The sequence below is a fragment of the Coregonus clupeaformis genome, unplaced genomic scaffold (genome assembly GCF_020615455.1).
Source record: "Coregonus clupeaformis isolate EN_2021a unplaced genomic scaffold, ASM2061545v1 scaf0036, whole genome shotgun sequence".
NCBI lineage: Eukaryota > Metazoa > Chordata > Actinopteri > Salmoniformes > Salmonidae > Coregonus > Coregonus clupeaformis.
This window is the reverse complement of record NW_025533491.1, coordinates 662,193-686,525: the sequence shown is the minus strand read 5'-3', so window position 1 is coordinate 686,525 and position 24,333 is coordinate 662,193. Positions and strand designations below refer to the sequence as shown.

General features: G+C 42.2%; 1 protein-coding gene across 3 annotated transcripts; it reads right to left on the bottom strand.

Annotated features, from left to right (window-relative positions):
* Positions 1-9,490: 9,490 nt before the first annotated feature.
* si:ch73-206p6.1 (phospholipid scramblase 1) lies at positions 9,491-17,327 on the bottom strand. 3 transcript variants are annotated; one of them, XR_006658092.1, is made up of 9 exons: positions 17,253-17,327; positions 16,395-16,495; positions 16,252-16,294; positions 15,747-15,967; positions 13,384-13,545; positions 11,032-11,193; positions 10,363-10,904; positions 10,265-10,324; positions 9,491-10,234 (listed from the first exon to the last, which is right to left on the bottom strand). XR_006658092.1 is itself a non-coding variant. In XM_041869442.2 (7 exons), exons 2-7 carry the CDS (start codon positions 16,461-16,463, stop codon positions 10,869-10,871), a joined length of 693 nt encoding a protein of 230 aa, XP_041725376.1. In that variant the 5' UTR covers positions 16,464-16,495; positions 17,253-17,327; the 3' UTR covers positions 9,491-10,868. The 3 variants fall into 3 exon arrangements, 1 of the variants encoding a protein (XP_041725376.1); XR_005997951.2 differs by having other exon boundaries at positions 9,491-10,324; XM_041869442.2 differs by having other exon boundaries at positions 9,491-10,904.
* Between the last annotated feature and the right edge of the window lie 7,006 nt (positions 17,328-24,333).

Here is a 24,333-nt window from a genome sequence, read left to right as displayed (position 1 = left end):
TCAGCCTGATGAACCAAACTACTCAGTAATCTACTCCATATAGACTGGGGGTCAGCCTGATGAACCAAACTACTCAGTAATCTCCTCCATGGAGACTGGGGGGTCAGCCTGATGAACCAAACTACTCAGTAATCTACTCCATATAGACTGGGGGTCAGCCTGATGAACCAAACTACTCAGTAATCTCCTCCATGGAGACTGGGGGTCAGCCTGATGAACCAAACTACTCAGTAATCTACTCCATATAGCCCAACTCTCACACACACACATGCACACACACATAAAAAAAACAAATATATATATATATATATATTTTCGTGATTACTGATCAATTAATGTATATATTTATAATTAGTAGGTTCTGTTATCTGTTTTAACAAATCTTTTTTATTTTTGTATTGATGTATTGTATATAGTTTTTGTGTGGTTTTCATATCAGCCCTTGGGCTTCCAACCACCTGAACACCGTTTATTATGTTTTAGTTCATTTTTATCTGTTGTTTTCTTAGGTGTAAATAAATTAAACCTTAACCACACATATTCAACTGCCAATTTACTGTTAGTTTCCATCAGTTGGTAGAGTCTACATTATCATTCCATTTCATTACATTGTTTCATTTACCTTCATTTGCTTCCTGTGTAAACGCCGTCACGGCCGTGTGGTTGTTGCTGAGGATCGTTAGTAACAGTTGATAATATTAAAAAAAGACGTAGGCTAATTACATCATTATAGTGAGGAGCGCAGATCAAGCGGTAACAGACTCAACCTGAAACATGACACGGTTCCATGGTTAATACAGGAAATAGATGAGGGTATAGCTACTATATATATATATATATATATATATATATATATATATTACTATATATATATATATATATATATATATATATATATATACAGTGGGGAAAAAAGTATTTAGTCAGCCACCAATTGTGCAAGTTCTCCCACTTAAAAAGATGAGCGAGGCCTGTAATTTTCATCATAGGTACACATCAACTATGACAGACAAAATGAGAAAAGAAAATCCAGAAAATCACATTGTAGGATTTTTATGAATTTATTGGCAAATGATGGTGGAAAATAAGTATTTGGTCAATAACAAAAGTTTCTCAATACTTTGTTATATACCCTTTGTTGGCAATGACACAGGTCAAACGTTTTCTGTAAGTCTTCACAAGGTTTTCACACACTGTTGCTGGTATTTTGACCCATTCCTCCATGCAGCTCTCCTCTAGAGCAGTGATGTTTTGGGGCTGTCGCTGGGCAACACAGACTTTCAACTCCCTCCAAATATTTTCTATGGGGTTGAGATCTGGAGGCCACTCCAGGACCTTGAAATGCTTCTTACGAAGCCACTCCTTCGTTGCCCGGGCGGTGTGTTTGGGATCATTGTCATGCTGAAAGACCGAACCACGTTTCATCTTCAATGCCCTTGCTGATGGAAGGAGGTTTTCACTCAAAATCTCACGATATATGGCCCCATTCATTCTTTCCTTTACACGGATCAGTCGTCCTGGTCCCTTTGCAGAAAAACAGCCCCAAAGCATGATGTTTCCACCACCATGCTTCACAGTAGGTATGGTGTTCTTTGGATGCAACTCAGCATTCTTTGTCCTCCAAACATGACGAGTTGAGTTTTTACCAAAAAGTTATATTTTGGTTTCATCTGACCATATGACATTCTCCCCAATCCTCTTCTGGATCATCCAAATGCACTTCAGACGGGCCTGGACATGTACTGGCTTAAGCAGGGGGACACGTCAGGCACTGCAGGATTTGAGTCCCTGGCGGCGTAGTGTGTTACTGATGGTAGGCTTTGTTACTTTGGTCCCAGCTCTCTGTAGGTCATTCACTAGGTCCCCCGTGGTTCTGGGATTTTTGCTCACCGTTCTTGTGATCATTTTGACCCCACGGGGTGAGATCTTGCGTGGAGCCCCAGATTGAGGGAGATTATCAGTGGTCTTGTATGTCTTCCATTTCCTAATAATTGCTCCCACAGTTGATTTCTTCAAACCAAGCTGCTTACCTATTGCAGATTCAGTCTTCCCAGCCTGGTGCAGGTCTACAATTTTGTTTCTGGTGTCCTTTGACAGCTCTTTGGTCTTGGCCATAGTGGAGTTTGGAGTGTGACTGTTTGAGGTTGTGGACAGGTGTCTTTTATACTGATAACAAGTTCAAACAGGTGCCATTAATACAGGTAACGAGTGGAGGACAGAGGAGCTTCTTAAAGAAGTTGTTACAGGTCTGTGAGAGCCAGAAATCTTGCTTGTTTGTAGGTGACCAAATACTTATTTTCCACCATAATTTGCAAATAAATTCATAAAAAATCCTACAATGGGATTTTCTGGAATTTTTTTTCTCAATTTGTCTGTCATAGTTGACGTGTACCTATGATGAAAATTACAGGCCTCTCTCATCTTTTTAAGTGGGAGAACTTGCACAATTGGTGGCTGACTAAATACTTTTTTGCCCCACTGTATTACTATATAGCTACTATATACCTACTATTGTACACTATTCTCCCTATTCTAATTATATGTATACTAATCTTCCAACATTACAATGGGTTGAAGAACTGAATGATTCAAAACCACCATTTTCTTTAATGTGTAAAAGCTCTCCAAACCAGTTATTTTTAATGATTTATAAATACTTTCCTAAACCTAAATAATATATCAAATCAGAGTATTTTTAAATATACCAATTGGTGTTGAAACAGAGACAAATATGCAGATATTCATATGGCTTTCTTTCATTGATCCATAATATTCTGTCTGTAGACAGAATTCTGATAATAATAGGTACACCATATTTAAAGGGATGGCTTAAGATACAGTGCCTTGCAAAAGTATTCATCCCCCTTGGCGTTTTTCCTATTTTGTTACATTACAACCTGTAATTTAAATTGATTTTTATTTGGATTTCCGGTAATGGACATAAACCAAATAGTCCAAATTGGTGAAGTGAAATGAAAAAAATAACTTTATTTTTTATTTATTTTTTTATCAATAAAGGAAAAGTGGTGCATGCATATGTATTCACCCCCTTTGCTATGAAGCCCATAAATAAGATCTGGTGCAACCAATTACCTTCAAAAGTCACATAATTAGTTCAATAAAGTCCACCTGCGTGCAATCTAAGTGTTACATGATCTGTCACATGATCTCAGTATATATACACCTGTTTTGAAAGGCCCCAGAGTCTGCAACACCACTAAGCAAGGGGCACCACCAAGCAAGCGGCACCATGAAGACCAAGGAGCTCTCCAAACAGATCAGGGACAAAGTTGTGGAGAAGTACAGATCAGGGTTGGGTTATAAAAAAATATCAGAAACTTTGAAAATCCCATGGGGCACCATAAAATCCATTATTAAAAAATTTAAAAAATATGGCACCACAACAAACCTGCCAAGAGAGAGCCACCCACCAAAACTCACAGAGCAGGCAAGAAGGGCATTAATCAGAGAGGCAACAAAGAGACTAAATATAACCCTGAAGGAGCTGCAAAGCTCCACAGCGGAGATTGGAGTATCTGTCCATAGGACCACTTTAAGCTGTACACTCCACAGAGCTCAGCTTTAAGGAATAAAAAAATAAGCCAAAAGCATGTGGGAGACTCCCCAAACATATGGAAGATGGTACTCTGGTCAGATGAGACTAAAATTGAGCTTTTTGGCCATCAAGGAAAACACTATTTCTGGCGCACACCAAACACCTCTCATCACCCTGAGAACACCATCCCATGTTTTTCATGGGCAGGGACTGGGAAACTGATCAGAATTGAAGGAATGATGGATGGCGCTAAATAAAGGGAAATTATTGAGGGGAACCTGTTTCAGTCTTCCAGAGATTTGAGACTTGGACCGAGTTTCACCTTCCAGCAGGACAATGACCCTAAGCATACTGCTAAAGCAACACTCGAGTGGTTTAAGGGGAAACATTAAAATGTCTTGGAATGGCCTAGTCAAAGCCCAGACCTCAATCCAATTGAGAATCTGTTGTATGACTTAAATATTGCTGTACACCAGCGGAACCCATCCAACTTGAAGGAGCTGGAGCAGTTTTGCCTTGAAGAATGGGCAAAAATCCCAGTGGCTAGATGTGCCAAGCTTATAGAGACATACCCCAAGAGACTTGCAGCTGTATTTTTAGTAAATCTGTACATTTAGTGGAAAGCCTTCCCAGAAGAGTGGCGGATGTTATAGCAGGAAAGGGGGGACCAACTCCATTTTAATGCCCATGATTTTGGAATGAGATGTTCGATGAGCAGGTGTCCACATACTTTTGGTCATGTATTGTATCTGTTTTTTTGCATTGGCTGTGTCTCAATCCACCACATCCGCCGATGTAACACTTGCGCATCTGCGGTGAAAGGTGACAGAGCTAGAGCAGTGTTTGTCAGACCGTGAGACATCCCGAAAATTGTCTGTAGTGTCCGAACGGTTATGAGCCCGCTATGGAAAGATGAGACTCTCACGAACACGATGGTGTTCTTCCTTTTTCTCTACGACCCCCACAAGCATCTTGGGACTCGTCTGAAGTCGGGACAGCTGGTCTGAGAACTTCTGTCTGTAGCATCCAAACTGTCTGTATCGTCCGGTTGTTTTGCTCCAGGAAGCCCACAGGCCACACAAGACTGAAGGTCCCCCGGTACCAGTCGAAAAGGTTTATGGAAGAACATATGGAGACTGTTTGGTGACAAAAACAAGTGGTTACATTTTTACAAATGTTTCCTGGTCTTTCTTATATCTCTCAGATATAGGATAGACACTTCAGAACAAACTTCCTTTAAATTTAAAAAAATGTTTTTACTATCTGTTGTTCCATGTAGTGAATCTGTTAATCAATGCGTTTGTATGGGCTAATAGCAGTAAGGCCAAAACATTTTTTGTTTAGTCAAATAATTTTTTGATATTTTTTTATACTTAAACGGGTTATCAACACAAGCTGCATTGGTTTGTTCTCCATTGTCTAATACAGAATCATACCAGATGCAGCAAGCATCTTAGGTCTTCAATTTAGGTTCATAGGTTCATTTACACAACAGTGTCTTGGAGTGAAAAGTTATGCATACCATATTTTGAAATGCTGTTCCTTTCATTCAAGGTTTACAAATGCTATCATCTAATTTACCCATCAACCTCGCTGTGCCTATCCACTATTCAAACTGACAGGCTGCAAGTCGATGAAGGCCTTTCTGGTCTCATTGAAGCTGGGTCAGAATGTCTTCCTGCCCATCTTGTAGACTGGTGGTGGGAGGACCACTGGCAGAAGTCTTAAAGCGATGTCACCTTGTGTATCTGGAGAGAAGAATGTTTAGTGGAATGAAAATGAGCATCTGAAGCACCATCAGCAGGGTCATTTCAAACTAGGAGACCTTGGGCCTGCTGCTATTGGCTGGCCAAGTAACGTTTTTTTTTGTCCTTGAAGACCACCATCCAGTTTTGAGTGAATTTCCCCGAGCAGACCTGGGGTTTAAAATGGAGAAGTCCTGAGCAATCTGTAGTAAAGCAGACAATTACTTTTCCATTGCAATTCGTCATTAGTCTGGCGAACGCCTTAACTCTCGAAGTCATCCTGACCGCAGTCATAATGAACGGGGCTGTGCTCTCCTCTGTCTTTCTCACTCAAACACCCACAGCCACACACAGCCCCTGAGCCCCACCCCCTTCTATTACAATGGTTGGATTTTCAAATCCAAACAATGAGAGGTCTCAACCCAGAGGAAAGAAAAACGTTTGAGAGAACCAATCAAACCCCGTCGCACAATTTATGAGCGAATATTGCATTAACAAACAGCCTCATTTCCAGACCAGTGTGGTCACGCCTGTGCTGAGTCACGTGGGTCACGCCAGCCAGGCTAGTTAATCACAGAAAACACAATCAAATTCAAGTCTAATGTTTCTGTAAAAAAAAGACAAAAAGAAAAAAGAAAAAAAGAAAAAAAGAAAAAAAAGAAATGCCTGGAGTATCGAGCGGAAACTCTCGGAGGATCTCGACTGTCTTGGCCCCATTTTGTCTGGTCCACTGAGCCCTCTGGATCGCGGTCTCCTTCATGTAGTCCGCAACTTGTTTTGCCAGATGTTGTTCTTCCGCCACTCGTCATCTGGGCTTCCCTCTCACATTTGACTCTGTTGTAAGCACAAAGTATTCAATTAGTTATAAATTCCTTTTAACAATCCGTTTTCAAAATACCCAACAAATCTATCAACATGAACCTGGCGAGACCCGGCTACCGCTCAAACTTGGTGTGTCGCTTGGTGTGTCCACAGCCCTATGCATTCACGTGTGTCCCGAGGACCTCCCCTTGTGTATAAAAAAGGTGGCGTTTACAGAATACTGCTTGTAAGTCATTTATGTTCTCCTTTAACTTCAGTCTATAGTCTAGTCGTCTAAAAGCAACAGTGTTTCCTGGTCCATCTCCCCAGCCGCAAAAGAGAAATGGGGTACCTAATCAGTTGCACAACTGAATGCATTCAACCGAAATGCGTCTTCCGCATTTAACCCAACCCCTCTGAATCAGAGAGGTGCTTGGGGCTGCCTTAATCTACATCGTCGGCGCCCGGGGAGCAATTGTTGGGGGTTAACTGCCTTGCTCAAGGGCAGAACGTGTAACAATGACGCTGGGAGTCAGGAAGCAGGTGCAGGTGGTGAGTTTAATAATAATGACCCCCAATCCCCCCCCCATGTCACAAATGTATCATTTGTACAGTTCTTTATAAAACATTTAGTTATTTGTTACATTTGACTAGTACCTAGCAGTACTGCTTATTTCACTGGGAGTGAGGTGGAAAGTACTCACATGTTGTTCTGTTACAGCTGGAATTTAAAATGGATAACATTTAGATTTTGTGTCTAAAATACCCCATCATTTCAAAGTGAAATTATGTTTTTAGAATTTTTTTACAAATTAATAAAAAATGAAAAGAGGAAATGTCTTGAGTTAATAAGTATTCAACCCCTTTGTTATGGCAAGCCGAAATAAGTTCAGGAGTAAAGATGTGCTTAACAAGTCACATAATAAGTTGCATGGAGTCACTGTGTGCAATAATAGAGTTTAACATGATTTTTGAATGACCACCTCATCTCTGTACCCCACACATACAATTATCTGTAAGGTCCCTCAGTGAAGCAGTGAATTCCAAACACAGATTCAAACACAAAGACCAGGGAGGTTTTCCAATGCCTCATAAAGAAGGGCACCTATTGGTAGATGGGTAACATTTTTAAAAAGCAGATATTGAATATCCCTTTGAGCATGGTGAAGTTATTAATTACGCTTTGGATGATGTATCAATACACCCAGTCACTACAAAGATACAGGCGTCCTTCCTAACTCAGTTGCCGGAAAGGAAGGAAACCCCTCAGGGATTTTACCATGAGGCCAATGGTGACTTTAAAACAGTTACGGCAGTTAATGGCTGTGATAGGAGAAAACAGAGGATGGATCAACAACATTGTAGTTATTCCACAATAGTAACCTAAATGAGAGCGTGGTAAGAAGGAAGCCTGTACAGAATACAAGTATTCCAAACTATGCATCCTGTTTGCAACAAGGCACTGGCAAAGAAATTAACTTTATGTCCTGAATACAAGGCGTTATGTTTGGGGCAAAAGCTAACACAACACATCACTGAGTACCACTCTTCAAATTTTCAAGCATCATGTTATGGGTATGCTTGTCATCAGCGAGGACTAGGGAATTTCTTAGGATAAAAATAAACGGAATAAAGCTAAGCACAGAGGAAAAACCTGGTTCAGTCTGCTTTCCAACAGACACTGGGAGACACACAACAACACAAAGCCACAGACGTCTCAAGTTTTGAGGGAGCATGCAATTGGCATGCTGACTGCAGGAATGTCAACCTGAGCTGTTGCCAGAGAATTGAATGTTAACTTCTCTATAATAAGCCGCCTCTGCACAAACTATCAGAAACCGTCTCAGGGAATCTCATCTACGTGCTCGTCATCCTCACCAGGGTCTTGACCTGACTGCAGTTTGGCGTCGTAACAGACTTCAGTGGGCAAATACTCACCTTTGATGGCCACTGGCACACTGGAGAAGTGTGGTTTTCACGGATGAATCCTGGTTTCAACTGTACCGGGCAGATGGCAGACAGTGTGTATGGCGTCGTGTGGGTGAGCGGTTTGTTGATGTCAACGTTGTGAATAGAGTGCCCCATGGTGGCGGTGGGGTTATGGTATGGGCAGGCATAAGCAAAGGACAACAGACAGAATTGCATTTTATCGATGGCAATTTGAATGCACAGAGATACCGTGACGAGATCCTGAGGCCCATTGTCGTGTCATTCATCCTCCTCCATCACCTCATGTTTCAGCATGATAATGCACAGCCCCATGTCGCAAGGACCTGTACACAATTCCTGGAAGCTGAAAATGTCCCAGTTCTTCCATGGCCTGCATACTGACCAGACATGTCACCCGTTGAGCATTTTTGGTAAGCTATGGATCGATGAGCACGACAGCTTGTTCCAGTTCCTGCCAACATCCAGCAACTTCGGACAGCTATTGAAGAGAAGTGGGACAACATTCCACAGGCCACAATCAACAGCCTGATCAACTCTATGTGAAGGAGATGTGTCGAGCTGCATGAGGCAAATGGTGGTCACACCAGATACTGACTGGTTTTCTGATCCACGCCCCTACCTTTTTATAAAGTATCTGTGACCAACAGATGCATATCTGTATTCCCTGTCATGTGAAATCCATAGATTAGGGCCTAATGAATTTATTTAAATTGACTGATTTCCTTATATGAACTGTAACTCATTCAAATCTTTGAAATTGTTGCATGTTGCATTTATATTTTCGTTCAGTATTCATCTAAAATCTATGAATGAAAAATCTGAGAACAGTAATATTTTACGCACACATGAAGGTACCCAGAAGCAATCATTTCTGGTTTTAAAAAATAACACGTTTGTGAAATAGTTCTGGATATAGCGTTTTGTCTGTAGGCTACATGTGTGGCATGTTCAGCAGCACACAACGTTTTGGAACGTTCAGATAGAAATATGAAACTCAGAACATACTTGCCTCTCTGACATGTAGACCAAGGAATCATGTTGGCTCTATTCATGGCATTTCTATCTGCAGCTTTCAACAACGGAACGTGGTCGTCGATACCCCACCCTAGTGGACAAGTTCTGGTATTACAATAAATGGCCATGGAGAATTTTATAATGGCACTCCATTTCCCCCCCCACCTCATTTAACACCTGATTCAATAGGTGGCCCAGGTATGACATAGACAAGGTGGGGGGGGGGGGCTTTCCTCTTTTGTTCTCTATTGTTTCTCAAGCAAGGGGGGGGGATGCCGATGAAGTCACATCAGACCAACTCCTTGAATGCCCTACTCCTGCAGTTTTTTGTCCCCAAAAAATAAAAACTATTTTTACCCTTTAGTGTGTACTTTACTGTATTTATACTTGAGATATCACTTTTGCAACAGTAAAAGTTCAGAAATCACTGGAGGACGTCTTTAATACTAAACATTATGTCAACTTTCCCACTTGTTAAATTACAATCACATGAAAACAATAAACAATATTAAGCTACAAAAATACACAAATAAATAAATAAAACGAAATATCAAAAGTCTCAAAATACTACATACAAAAGTGGTCTCGAGCAAAAACATAGTAGCATGTGCGGTAACTTCATATATTGTTGACACAAGAACATTACATTTTAGTCATTTAGCAGACGCTCTTATCCAGAGCGATTTACAGTTAGTGAGTGCATACATTTTTCATACTGGCCCACAACCCTGGCATTGCAAGCGCCATGCTCTACCAACTGAGCTACAGGGGTCTATAGAGGGTCTTTTGATTTACCAAAAAATAGAACATGCTTTTGTATTGTAGATCTCTTCTTTAGCAACATAGCATTACTTCATCTCTTCTTTACCTACATAGCATTACTTCATCTCTTCTTTACCTACATAGCATTACTTCATCTCTTCTTTAGCTACATAGCATCACTTCATCTCTTCTTTAGCTACATAGCATCACTTCATCTCTTCTTTAGCTACATAGCATTACTTTATCTCTTCTTTACCTACATAGCATTACTTCATCTCTTCTTTAGCTACATAGCATTACTTCATCTCTTCTTTAGCTACATAGCATTACTTCATCTCTTCTTTAGCTACATAGCATTACTTCATCTCTTCTTTAGCTACATAGCATCACTTCATCTCTTCTTTAGCTACATAGCATTACTTTATCTCTTCTTTACCTACATAGCATTACTTCATCTCTTCTTTAGCTACATAGCATCACTTCATCTCTTCTTTAGCTACATAGCTACATAGCATCACTTCAACTCTTCTTTACCTACATAGCATTACTTCATCTCTGCTCTCCTTTCCTTTTCACATTCCCTTCCGCATACTTGTTTAGATAAAGATGGTGTTCATTTTATTTTCACATGGTTAAAGTGGTTACTACGCAACCATTGATCAGACTGAGGGTTACGGGCAACGCAACCACAATGTAAACACTGTAAAAACACACATATGAACACTCCTTTATATACAGTCTCTAAATATATACATCACAATGCACACTGACACCTGGTTTGATTGATTTAGCTGCAATGTGTAACAACCCCCCGAGAAAGCTAAAACTAGTGCTAACGGCTATTACATTACATTCACCTGTAATCCCTTGTTCCTCCTACAGAAATAGAATTAGTAGTTCTATTTCTATGATTCTTACTTGGCCAACAATATATGTTGGATATGAGGATTATTAATATGTCACACGTAGTACCATTTCTATCTGAGACCTTGTCCTTCACCAGCAGGACGTTATAGCTCCAGTAAACTGCTCCTCGGCTGCTAGTGTTGGTTACCGCTCTCAAAGAACATGAAATCCTGAAAAGAAACACAATAGAAAACATGCAATCACCATCACAGACATTTTCTGATCAACAATTACCATTGAGAATAGAATAGAGAATAGCGTAGCACATCCTAGCATGAAATAAAATACTAGACTTACGACGAGGAAACAGGCTCCGATCATCACAGCCTTCATCTTCACGTCTAGATCCATGGGGAACTGGATCCCAAAGTTATCAGCGTCCGTGAACGCCTCGCGGAGTAGACCGGTCCACTGCTTACTGATCTTCCCGATCTTATCCACTTCATCCATGGTCACTATCTGGAGAGGAGACAACGGTAGACTACAGTCAGTTTACACACAGACAGATGAAGCACCTTTTCTATTTTTACCTTCTGGGTGTTACTAGGTTGAAAATGATCAAATGGAGGAATGGAGAACTTGTTAAATAGTACTTGTTTGGCTAGAATTCATTACATCGCAACATATTTGCTTTACTATTCTGCCTGCTGTCCAATCAAAGTCTCTTACATAATTCTAACGTTTTGTTGTGAGGTCATCTTTAGTTTCTCCTGAAATAAATCCAAACTTTGAAGGAATTTGAATGGCAATATTGTCTCCATCATGGGTTCAATGTCTTAGAGCCAAACCGCCTTCAGAGCCTAATGAACCAGCATGCAAGAATGGCAACATTGTAACACTGTCCCACACAAACACACAATACATTGTCGGGGTCGGATGGATTCATTCACCCAGAACTCTTGTTGATTAGTAACATGTTTTACCTTGTTCAGAGAGAAACAGACAGGATGATGCCTTCCGGGTCCCCAGAACCAGTACATTTAACCATATTCTGTTTTCATAGATTTCATAATTTTCAGTGTGTGTTTGTGTGTTTGGACAAACATACAGTGGTGTGAAAAAGTGTTTGCCCCCTTCCTGATTTCTTTGCATATTTGTCACATTTAAATGTTTCAGATCAAACAAATTTAAATATTAGTCAAAGATAACACAAAATGCAGTTTTGAAATGAAGGTTGTTATTATTAAGGGAAAACAAAATCCAAACCCACATGGCCCTGTGTGAAAAAGTGATTGCCCCCTACAACCTAATAACTGGTTGGGCCACCCTTAGCAGCAGCAACTGCAATCAAGCGTTTGCGATAACTTGCAATGAGTCTTTTACAGCGCTGTGGAGGAATTTTGGCCCACTCATCTTTGCAGAATTGTTGTAATTCAGCCACATTGGAGGGTTTTCGAGCATGAACTGCCTTTTTAAGGTCATGCCACAGCATCTCAATAGGATTCAGATCAGGACTTTGACTAGGCCACTCCAAAGTCCAAATTTAGTTTTTCTTCAGCCATTCAGAGGTGGACTTGCTGGTGTGTTTTGGATCATTGTCCTGCTGCAGAACCCAAGTTCGCTTCAGCTTGAGGTCACGAACGGATGGCCGGACATTCCCCTTCAGGATTTATTGGTAGACAGCAGAATTCATGGTTTCATTTATCACAGCAAGTCTTCCAGGTCCTGAAGCAGCAAAACAGGCCCAGACCATCACACTACCACCACCATATTTTACTGTTGGTATGATGTTCTTTTTCTGAAATGCGGTGTTACTTTTACGCCAGATGTAATGGGACACACACCTTCCAAAAAAGTTCAACTTTTGTTTCGTCAGTCCACAGAATATTTTCCCAAAGGTCTTGGTGATCATCAAGATGTTTTCTGGCAAAAATGAGACGAGCCTTAATGTTATTTTTGCTCAGCAGTGGTTTTCGTCTTGGAACTGCCATGCAGAACTCTTGCCCAGTCTCTTTCTTATGGTGGAGTCATGAACACTGACCTTAACTGAGGCAAGTGAGGCCTGCAGCTCTTTTGATGTTGTTGTGGGGTCTTTTGTGACCTCTTGGATGAGTCGTCGCTGCGCTCTTGGGGTAATTTTGGTTGGCCGGCCACTCCTGGGAAGGTTCACCACTGTTCCATGTTTTCGCCATTTGTGGATAATGGCTCTCACTGTGGTTCGCTGGAGTCCCAAAGCTTTAGAAATGGCTTTATAACCTTTTCCAGACTGATGGATCTCAATTACTTTCTTTCTCATTTGTTCCTGAATTTCTTTGGATCTCGGCATGATGTCTAGCTTGTGAGGATCTTTTGGTCCACTTCACTTTGTCAGGCAGGTCCTATTTAAGTGATTCCTTGATTGAGAACAGATGTGGCAGTAATCAGGCCTGGGTGTGGCTAGAGGAATTGAACTCAGGTGTGATAAACCACAGTTGAGTTCTGTTATAAGATGGGGGGGGGGCAATCACTTTTTCACACAGGGCCATGTGGGTTTGGATTTGGTTTTCCCTTAATAATAACAACCTTCATTTCAAAACTGCATTTTGTGTTTACTTGTGTTTTCGTTGACTAATATTTAAATGTGTTTGATGATCTGAAACATTTAAGTGTGACAAACATGCAAACAAATACCAAATCAGGAAGGGGGCAAACACTTTCACACCACTGTACCTCAAAGTCAACGTCAGGCAAGCAACTCCAGCCACAGAAGGGTCCGTGCAGCCTCAGCACTGGCTCTCTGTGTTCATTCTCTATGATGAACTTCGGGGAGAAGGGGTGCCACTGCTGGACCACGTAGCCTACTGTGTTCCCTGGGGGGGCCTGCACCTCCAGCTGAGACAGGGGTGGTAGGGTAATAGAATAGAGAGGGGTGGTGGGGTAATAGAATAGAGAGGGGTGGTGGGGTAATATAATAGAGAGGGGTGGTGGGGTAATAGAATAGAGAGGGGTGGTGGGGTAATAGAATAGAGAGGGGTGGTGGGGTAATAGAATAGAGAGGGGTGGTGGGGTAATAGAATAGAGAGGGGTGGTGGGGGTAATAGAATAGAGAGGGGTGGTGGGGTAATACAATAGAGAGGGGTGGAGGGGTAATATAATAGAGAGGGGTGGAGGGGTAATAGAATAGAGAGGGGTGGAGGGGTAATAGAATAGAGAGGGGTGGTGGGGTAATAGAATAGAGAGGGGTGGTGGGGTAATAGAATAGAGAGGGGTGGAGGGGTAATAGAATAGAGAGGGGGTGGAGGGGTAATAGAATAGAGAGGGGTGGTGGGGTAATAGAATAGAGAGGGGTGGTGGGGTAATAGAATAGAGAGGGGTGGTGGGGTAATAGAATAGAGAGGGGTGGTGGGGTAATAGAATAGAGAGGGGTGGTGGGGTAATAGAATAGAGAGGGGTGGTGGGGTAATAGAATAGAGATGGGTGGAGGGGTAATAGAATAGAGAGGGGTGGTGGGGTAATAGAATAGAGAGGGGTGGTGGGGTAATAGAATAGAGAGGGGTGGTGGGGTAATAGAATAGAGAGGGGTGGTTGGTGAGGGGCAGGGGAGTGGAGTGGATAAGGTAGTTGGTGTTTGAATAGTGGAGAAGGTTATTTGGTGTTTGAATAGTGGAGAAGGTGGATGGTGTTTGAATAGTGGAGAAGGTTATTTGGTGTTTGAATAGTGGAGAAGGTAGTTGGTGTTTGAATAGTGGAGAAGGTAGTTGGTGTTTGAATAGTGGAGAAGGTGGTTGGTGTTTGAATAGTGAAGAAGGTGGTTGGTGTTTGAATAGTGGAGAAGGTGGTTGGTGTTTGAATAGTGGAGAAGGTGGTTGGTGTTTGAATAGTGGAGAAGGTAGTTGGTGTTTGAATAGTGGAGAAGTTGGGTTGGTGTTTGAATAGTGGAGAAGGTAGTTGGTGTTTGAATAGTGGAAAAGGTTATTGGTGTTTGAATAGTGGAGAAGGTAGTTGGTGTTTGAATAGTGGAGAAGGTTATTTGGTGTTTGAATAGTGGAGAAGGTGGATGGTGTTTGAATAGTGGAGAAGGTAGTTGGTGTTTGAATAGTGGAGAAGGTAGTTGGTGTTTGAATAGTGGAGAAGGTGATTGGTGTTTGAATAGTGGAGAAGGTGGTTGGTGTTTGAATAGTGGAGAAGGTGGTTGGTGTTTGAATAGTGGAGAAGTTGGGTTGGTGTTTGAATAGTGGAGAAGGTAGTTGGTGTTTGAATAGTGGAGAAGGTTATTGGTGTTTGAATAGTGGAGAAGATAGTTGGTGTTTGAATAGTGGAGAAGGTGGTTGGTGTTTGAATAGTGGAGAAGTTGGGTTGGTGTTTGAATAGTGGAGAAGGTAGTTGGTGTTTGAATAGTGGAGAAGGTTATTGGTGTTTGAATAGTGGAGAAGGTTATTGGTGTTTGAATAGTGGAGAAGGTAGTTGGTGTTTGAATAGTGGAGAAGGTTATTGGTGTTTGAATAGTGGATAAGGTAGTTGGTGTTTGAATAGTGGAGAAGGTTATTGGTGTTTGAATAGTGGAGAAGGTAAATGGTGTTTGAATAGTGGAGAAGGTAGTTGGTGTTTGAATAGTGGAGAAGGTTATTGGTGTTTGAATAGTGGAGAAGGTAGTTGGTGTTTGAATAGTGGAGAAGGTTATTGGTGTTTGAATAGTGGATAAGGTAGTTGGTGTTTGAATAGTGGAGAAGGTTATTGGTGTTTGAATAGTGGAGAAGGTGGATGGTGTTTGAATAGTGGAGAAGGTAGTTGGTGTTTGAATAATGGAGAAGTAAAGAGGAACATTGTGAAGGGGGGTTAAGAAGGAAGGAAGGAAGGAAGGAAGGAAGGAAGGAAGGAAGGAAGGAAGGAAGGAAGGAAGGAAGGAAGGAAGGAAGGAAGGAAGGAAGGAAGGAAGGAAGGAAACATGTAAGTTAAAGAACAATATCATTGAAATGAACCATGAGTTGGTCTCTGTGATGAGACATAAAGCTGCAATTCTTTAGGTGTAATACATTTAGAAAGGGGACCTGCCCTGTTATAGGGAAGAGTCCCAGAGACTAAAGGCAGCTCACCTCTTGCAGACAGCAGGGGAAGAAACAGGACATGCACTTTAGAGGTCTGGTGACTGTGATGACCTCCTGTCCAAAGTTGTCAAGGACTTTTATTGTGAAGGATCGTAGGGGTCCGCAGCACTGCCTGCTCAGACAGTCATTCTCCTCCACAGCATAGAACACGTTCTGACCCATGGCATTACGCACCTCATACTTGTTGTTGCTCTCAAAGCCAGCCAGGGCTGTGGGAATACAACACATCATTTTGTAGTGGTTTATTTAACCTTGATTTAAACAGGGAGTCACCATTGAGCCCAGTGTCTCTTTCACAAGGGAGCGCTGCTTATACAATTCATAAAGCCCAATACAATCAAGGGCAGGGGACATGACAGATACACACACACACACACAGACACGCACACGCACACGCACACACATACACGCACACACACACACAAATCTCAAATCTATGAAGACCATCATCAAAATAGTAATTCTTGTTTTTGTAAATTATTTTTGTACATACCTTCAATAAACTCGACTTTCTGTTTGATGAGTAGCTGATCAACCTAAATCATTGACAAGAGAAGAGAAAGGTACAAACAATATCAATTGATGTTCTACAGGTCTAAATTAATCCGAATCACGGAACAGGACGAGAGGACTCACCTGTGTTAGATATTCTAACCCGGGTGGGCATCCCGGCAGGCCAGGGTTGGGGACCTGGTACATATTCATCTTAACAGAAGCAGGTCCTAGCTGCTATTCAACTGTAGAAAGATGGTTACAACGTTATGAATGGAACCAAAGACTATCTGGCGCCACCTAGTGTTTCGATTTACAAGATAAACACAATGCCATAAATAAAAACGTACACAAATGAAACAATGTATCGTTTTATTGTAGCCTTGTGTTTCGTATACTCATAGACTGCACATGTAAATACAACCAACAGGCGAATAGCCTAAACGGTGTTCTCATGGTGAATGTCAGCAGGTGTAGTCTACTGCGCACTGTATTAACATCCCAATAAACCGATATAGGCTACCTATGCGTTTTTATAAATGAAAGAATAAACTGACAATTCTTCTCTGACCATAGGCTATATATCTTGGAAGTGAAAGGGTTTTAGCTGACAAGTCGGTAAGCAAGCAACAAATGGCGATCCCTTTTACTAAGCCGCTATAGTAGTAGCCTACAGTGTGACATGGCCCATATGCATTAAGCTTTCTGCATCTCAACAATGCGTGACCCAAAGTAGGATCCAAGTAAATTGGTTTGTACTGATCTACCTGTGTAGATCTATGCAGACCTGTGCAGATCTATCTATCTGTCTGAGTTCAGATTAAAACGCACTCAATGACGAATAGGTAGAACACTGTTCAATTCAAATCTGGGAGGATTCGGGGAACGATAGCCTATTAGACTATAACAACGACACGGAATGATGAATTGACCTTTTGTGATAACAGCGGGATAAATAAAGCATGGTAAACCACGAATGTTTAATCTACTCTAAAGACTCACCCATATATTCTGGAAGAAAAATATAACAGTCCGCTTCACGAGCTCAGTATAAAACCTTTCATCTCATTGGACAATGTAGATGTCTTTCCCACCCGCATCAGCCAATGGTAAGCCGAGGCTGTGAATACCAGGAAGTATTTTCTGTCACGCATTTTATTGTCATTACAGCGCATGCTCGTCTAGCCAGAGGTCTAAATTGGTTTTATGGTTTTACCACTTTTGGCCTGAAGTATTTTGTGGTGTGATTTTATGAGATACAATTTGCCAATGCATGTAGAAGCCTAATCAACAGGCAATTATTAAAATATAATAATAATATTAAAATATGTTTTGATAATATTAACTCCTGTTCTTCGTGTTATTCATTAGGGTGACTTACAGACTGTAGAATAGTGGACCTTGATAAAGAATAAAGCTACAGCCAAGGAAGGGGATCCGTGCTAGGTCTAAATGCTTGAATACGAAAAAAATGAAAAACAGTGTGCATGATGAAAAAATGAAAAAAAGGTTATTGTAAAGTAAAAATGACTAATTGAAAACTGAATATTATAAATGAAAAGCTTAAACATAAAAGTTGAAAGGTCAAAATCAAAGTGAAAATCGAAACAACAATCACGGCTCGTTACACAGGTAACCAACAGGTAGGCTATTGTTTCATGTGTAGCAAAAGTAAGCAACGGATAAATCTTTATCTTCAGCCCTGATAAGGCCTTTGTAATTAAGCAAGCAGGATAGTTAGGATGGATAGTTTGGTTGGATAGTTAGGATGGATTAGTTAGGATGGATAGTTAGGATGGATAGTTAGGATGGATAGTTAGGATGGATAGTTTGGTTGGATGTCACCTGGTGGTCATTCATCCATCCTGTCGGTGCCCTGTCAATAACATGTCTCCAAAACAGAGGAAAGGTGGCTCCAATGGTGTGTACATTTTACCATTGGGATGTGTATAATGCTACTGTAGTCACTTTACGGTAACATACTGTACTCTTACTGTAAAGCCTTATTTGCATATTTCCCAGAGGGCCTTGCCGTTCTAATGAATGGTAGAGCTACCACCCATGACTGTATTTGTTAGTGACAGAGAGATGGTTGTTGCGTTCATCCATGTTCAATCCTGTGGCCTTCACCATGTGAGATCCTAAGCAAATGTTATCATCACAATTAAATAATTTAACACAATATGTATTTCATAAGGCCTTGTTTTGAGGGCCTAGTTTTACTCTTATACAGTGGCCTGAAAGTCTAGGTTTACATCAGGCCTGCAAGTAGGGTTGCAAAATTATGCTACCTTTCCAAAAATGTTCAGTATTTGCAGAAATTAGGGAGGAATCTTCCAACCGGGATTTCTGGAAAACCTGGGAATTTTGGAAAAGGTACCAGAATTTTGCAACCCTACCTGCAAGTCACATCATGCTGGTTTGCAAATGCATGTGTAATTCCTATTGGAATCCTGCCAGAGTTAGGATATCCAACAGTTGGAATATATTCACTGGCAACATGCATTCAGCATTCCTGCCATGGTTAAGGTGCTTAGACGGGCCGTGATAAATGGCAATTGAACAGTGAGAAAATCCGCCTTCCATGTATAGAGACCAGCGGCCCCGATTATTGTCAGCTCGAATGCTGTCATTAAAACATTGTTTGATTGGTTGACAACGTACGGCAGCCGAGCGCTTTGGCAGCATGGGCAGCAGTGCCACTCACAGAAGCCAGCACCACGAACCACACCGCTTGCAAAACTGTTTGCGTTTATCTGCCCACTGCCCTACTCCCATTGACATCTCAGAGACCTTCGCCACTTACCGCACTCCGTCTGTAAGCTTCTTCACAGACATTCTGAGGTGACTACATAAGCCATTTAAAATGGAACAACCATTTCAGTAATGGGTGCAAAAAATCTAACTGACTGATTGGATTAGTTTAGAAACATGCATGTTATTTATCTTTGTGTAGCATAAGATTAATCAATCAATGTACAGACAAAAATACAGATATTAAATACAATTCTAAAAAAAACTACCTGCAGTAGAGCATGCTGGGAAATATGATAATGATTAGAGTTGTTTTACAGGAACTTACAGGTAACTGTTTTTTATAATATAAAACAGCATGACCACAAACAAAGCAATGTATATAAAATAACAAAACAGGTACCAATTAAATATTACATTTATAATAATTTGCCTATAAAACTTTATATGTTTGCTTCAGAGGATGAGCTTTGATTTTGTTGTCTGTGTGCTTTTTGTGTGGCATTCTATTTTGAAAATTCACAAATTGTCACAAGTGTGCAGCCGTCGAGGACCTCCCTTCACATCTGTTCGATCAAAGTGGGTATGAGAGGCAGGGGATCACTGAATTTAACCGTAGCCTTATTCAGTGTCTGATAATTGATACAGGGGCAAGAGACCTACGTCCTTCTTCTTCATGAAAAATAAGCTGGAAGAGGCCGGAGAAGTGGACGGACGGAGGAATCCGTGGGGATGGGGATGTGGGTGGCCTGGTCTGGACTTTCCACGGAGGTGGCACAGATAGACACAGACACATCCCATGACACTCCTGTGACCAACCCAACAACCTCCTCTCTGTCCACGAAACACTGGGGTCATGCAACTGTAACCAGGGGAGACCTAAAACTACAGGGTGTGCAGGAGAGTCTAAGATGAGGAACATGATGCGTTCATTGTGGTTGTGATCAACTGTGAGGGAAATGGGAATCGTGGTCTGGCTCACCAGTCCTGTTCCTAGGGGACGGTTGTCTAGGGCATGGACTGGGCTACGGGGTTGTAAAGGGACTAGAGGAATGCGGAATTATAAGGCCACTGCCTGCAGCACCTGAGTCCACTAGGGCCAGGACACTCCGGGAAGATGACAGGGAGGAGGACAGGCTGGGTGGACAGAGAGGAGCAAGGCACGTCCACGCCTACCTGGGAAGGTGCAGGAGCGCTCCTCGGCCTGTCGCTTCCTGGCCTGGTTCTCCTTCTGGGACAGGTGTTCCAGGGGTGGTCCGACTCCCCGCAGTAGGAGCAGAGACCCTGTTGACGGCGCCGTTGACGTTCCTCTGGGGGAAGGTGTGTCGTGCCCACCTCCATGGGCTCAGTCTCGCTGGAGGTTCCTGGGAGAGACCCGAACCCCTGAGATGGGCGACGACGGGCACGCAGGAGATTATCCAAGCGGATGGCCATGGCGATGAGCTGGTCCAGCGTGAGGTCCTCATCGCGACAGGCCAGCTCGGTCTGGACGTCCGCCTGTAGGCCGCTGCGGAAAACCGTCAACAGGGCCTGGTAGTTCCAGCCAGTGGACGCAGCCACTGTCCGGAAATCCAGAGCTTACTCAGATGCTGTCATGGAGCCTTGGCGCAGACAGAGGAGGTGCTCACCTCTTTCTCGGCCCTCTGTTGGATGGTCGAAAACGGCACGGAAGAGTTGGGTGAAGTGCTCATAGGACTGTACTTCTGGACCGTCCCTCTCCCAGACGGCGTGCGCCCACTCCAGAGCCCGGCCTGTCAGCACCGAGATCACCAAGGCCACCTTGTCCCTCTCGGAGGCCGTCCCGGCATGACATGCAAGGTGGAGGTCACACTGCAGGAGAAACCCCCTAGAGTGAGCTGGGGTGCCGTCAAACCGCTCCGGGAGGGGCAGGTGGACGTTGCTGATGGGACCGGGTGATGTAGATGGTGGTGGGGTGGCTGGAACGACCTTGAGGAGCTGGGAAGATGGAGGTGTAGCCTGCAGTTGGCGTACGGTCCGAGTCATCTCGTCCGTGGCAGTCCCGAGGTGCTCCGGGCACGGCGAGGTCGGGAAGTCTAGCTGCCCCCTGTTTTCATTCTGTCAGGTGTAGACAGGAGGAGGCAGGAGGAGGCAGGAGGAGGCAGGAGGCAGTCACAGGTTTAGAACTACTGCATTTATTAAAGCACCATAGCTTAAACCGGGACGAAACCCACAGTGCAAAATATAAAGTACTTAGGAAATTGTAGGAGAGATTCCTCTCAGGAAAACAAGCAACATATACAATGACCAACAAAGACAAATGGCAGAGGGAGTATATATACATTGATAGAGTGGGGATTGGAACCAGGTGGGTGTAATGATGACGAGACAAGTCCGGGGTTGATGAGTGAAGGGCGTTTGCCAGCAGCAGGTTCGGCAACAGCTAGAAGGCCGGCGACGCCGAACGCTCAAGGGCACTTATCGTACTACTATGGCTGACCCTGTAAAACAACACCTATCATTCTACTATGGCTGACCCTGTAAAACAACACCTATCATACTACTATGGCTGACCCTGTAAAACAAAACCTATAATTCTACTGTGGCTGACCCTGTAAAACAAAACCTATAATTCTACTATGGCTGACCCTGTAAAACAACACCTATCATCCTACTATGGCTGACCCTGTAAAACAACACCTATCATACTACTATGGCTGACCCTGTAAAACAACACCTATCATACTACTATGGCTGACCCTGTAAAACAACACCTATCATTCTACTATGGCTGACCCTGTAAAACAACACCTATCATACTAATATGGCTGACCCTGTAAAACAAAACCTATAATTCTACTGTGGCTGACCCTGTAAAACAACACCTATCATCCTACTATGGCTGACCCTGTAAAACAACACCTATCACACTACTATGGCTGACCCTGTAAAACAACACCTATCATTCTACTATGGCTGACCCTGTAAAACAACACCTATCACACTACTATGGCTGACCCTGTAAAACAACACCTATCATTCTACTATGGCTGACCCTGTAAAACAACACCTATCATTCTACTATGGCTGACCCTGTAAAACAACACCTATCATACTACTATGACTGACCCTGTAAAACAACACCTATCATTCTACTATGGCTGACCCTGTAAAACAACACCTATCATACTACTATGGCTGACCCTGTAAAACAACACCTATCATACTACTATGGCTGACCCTGTAAAACAACACCTATCATAATACTATGGCTGACCCTGTAAAACAAAACCTATAATTCTACTATGGCTGACCCTGTAAAACAACACCTATCATCCTACTATGGCTGACCCTGTAAAACAACACCTATCATACTACTATGGCTGAACCTGTAAAACAACACCTATCATACTACTATGGCTGACCCTGTAAAACAACACCTATCATTCTACTATGGCTGACCCTGTAAAACAACACCTATCATACTACTATGGCTGACCCTGTAAAACAAAACCTATGATTCTACTGTGGCTGACCATGTAAAACAAAACCTATAATTCTACTATGGCTGACCCTGTAAAACAACACCTATCATCCTACTATGGCTGACCCTGTAAAACAACACCTATCATTCTACTATGGCTGACCCTGTAAAACAACACATATCATACTACTATGACTGACCCTGTAAAACAACACCTATCATTCTACTATGGCTGACCCTGTAAAACAACACATATCATACTACTATGGCTGACCCTGTAAAACAACACCTATCATACTACTATGGCTGACCCTGTAAAACAACACCTATCATAATACTATGGCTGACCCTGTAAAACAACACCCATCATACTACTATGGCTGACCCTGTAAAACAACACCTATCATACTACTATGGCTGACCCTGTAAAACAACACCTATCATACTACTATGGCTGACCCTGTAAAACAACACCTATCATACTACTATGGATGACCCTGTAAAACAACACCTATCATACTACTATGGCTGACCCTGTAAAACAACACCTATAATTCTACTATGGCTGACCCTGTAAAACAACACCTATCATACTACTATTGCTGACCCTGTAAAACAACACCTATCATACTACTATGGCTGACCCTGTAAAACAACACCTATCATACTACTATGGCTGACCCTGTAAAACAACACCTATCATTCTACTATGGCTGACCCTGTAAAACAACACCTATCATACTACTATGGCTGACCCTGTAAAACAACACCTATCCTACTAATATGGCTGACCCTGTAAAACAACACCTATCATTCTACTATGGCTGACCCTGTAAAACAACACCTATCATACTACTATGGCTGACCCTGTAAAACAACACCTATCATACTACTATGGCTGACCCTGTAAAACAACACCTATCATACTACTATGGCTGACCCTGTAAAACAACACCTATCATACTACTATGGCTGACCCTGTAAAACAACACCTATCATACTACTATGGCTGACCCTGTAAAACAACACCTATCATACTACTATGGCTGACCCTGTAAAACAACACCTATCATTCTACTATGGCTGACCCTGTAAAACAACACCTATCATACTACTATGGCTGACCCTGTAAAACAACACCTATCATACTACTATGGCTGACCCTGTAAAACAACACCTATCATACTACTATGGCTGACCCTGTAAAACAACACCTATCATACTACTATGGCTGACCCTGTAAAACAACACCTATCATACTACTATGGCTGACCCTATAAAACAACACCTATCATACTACTATGGCTGACCCTGTAAAACAACACCTATCATTCTACTATGGCTGACCCTGTAAAACAACACCTATCATCCTACTATGGCTGACCCTGTAAAACAACACCTATCATACTACTGTCACACCCTGGCCTTAGTTATCTTTGTTTTCATTAATATTTTAGTTAGGTCAGGGTGTGACATGGTGAAGTATGTGTTTTGGTTTGTCTAGGGGTTTGTAGATTTATGGGGTAATGTCTTGTCTAGGTGTTTGTATGTTGATGGCTGCCTAGATTGGTTCTCAATTGGAGACAGCTGTGGTTTATTGTCTCTAATTGGGAGCCATATTTAAGGCAGCCATGGGCATCATGTGTTTGTGGGTAATTGTCTATGTTGAACGTTTGTTGCTTGTCGGTGCACTTACGTTATTTAGCTTCACGGTCGTTTGTTGTTTTGTAAGTTTTGGATAGTGTTCGGTTTGGTGTTTTTCTCTCTTCCAAAATTAAAGAGATGTATTTTGCACACGCTGCGCCTTGGTCCTCCTCTATGCTTGACGATCGTGACAGAATTACCCACCATCAAAGGACCAAGCGGCGTGTCCAGGAGCCAAGGGTC

Excerpts from the sequence above, each read along its gene's own strand:
- si:ch73-206p6.1 (XM_041869442.2), bottom strand. The coding sequence starts at position 16,463 with ATGAATATGTACCAGGTCCCCAACCCTGGCCTGCCGGGATGCCCACCC. Across the intron at positions 16,295-16,394 it reads GGTTAGAATATCTAACACAG|GTTGATCAGCTACTCATCAA; the intron begins GTGAGTCCTCTC and ends TCAATGATTTAG. Across the intron at positions 15,968-16,251 it reads GAAAGTCGAGTTTATTGAAG|CCCTGGCTGGCTTTGAGAGC; the intron begins GTATGTACAAAA and ends GTATTCCCACAG.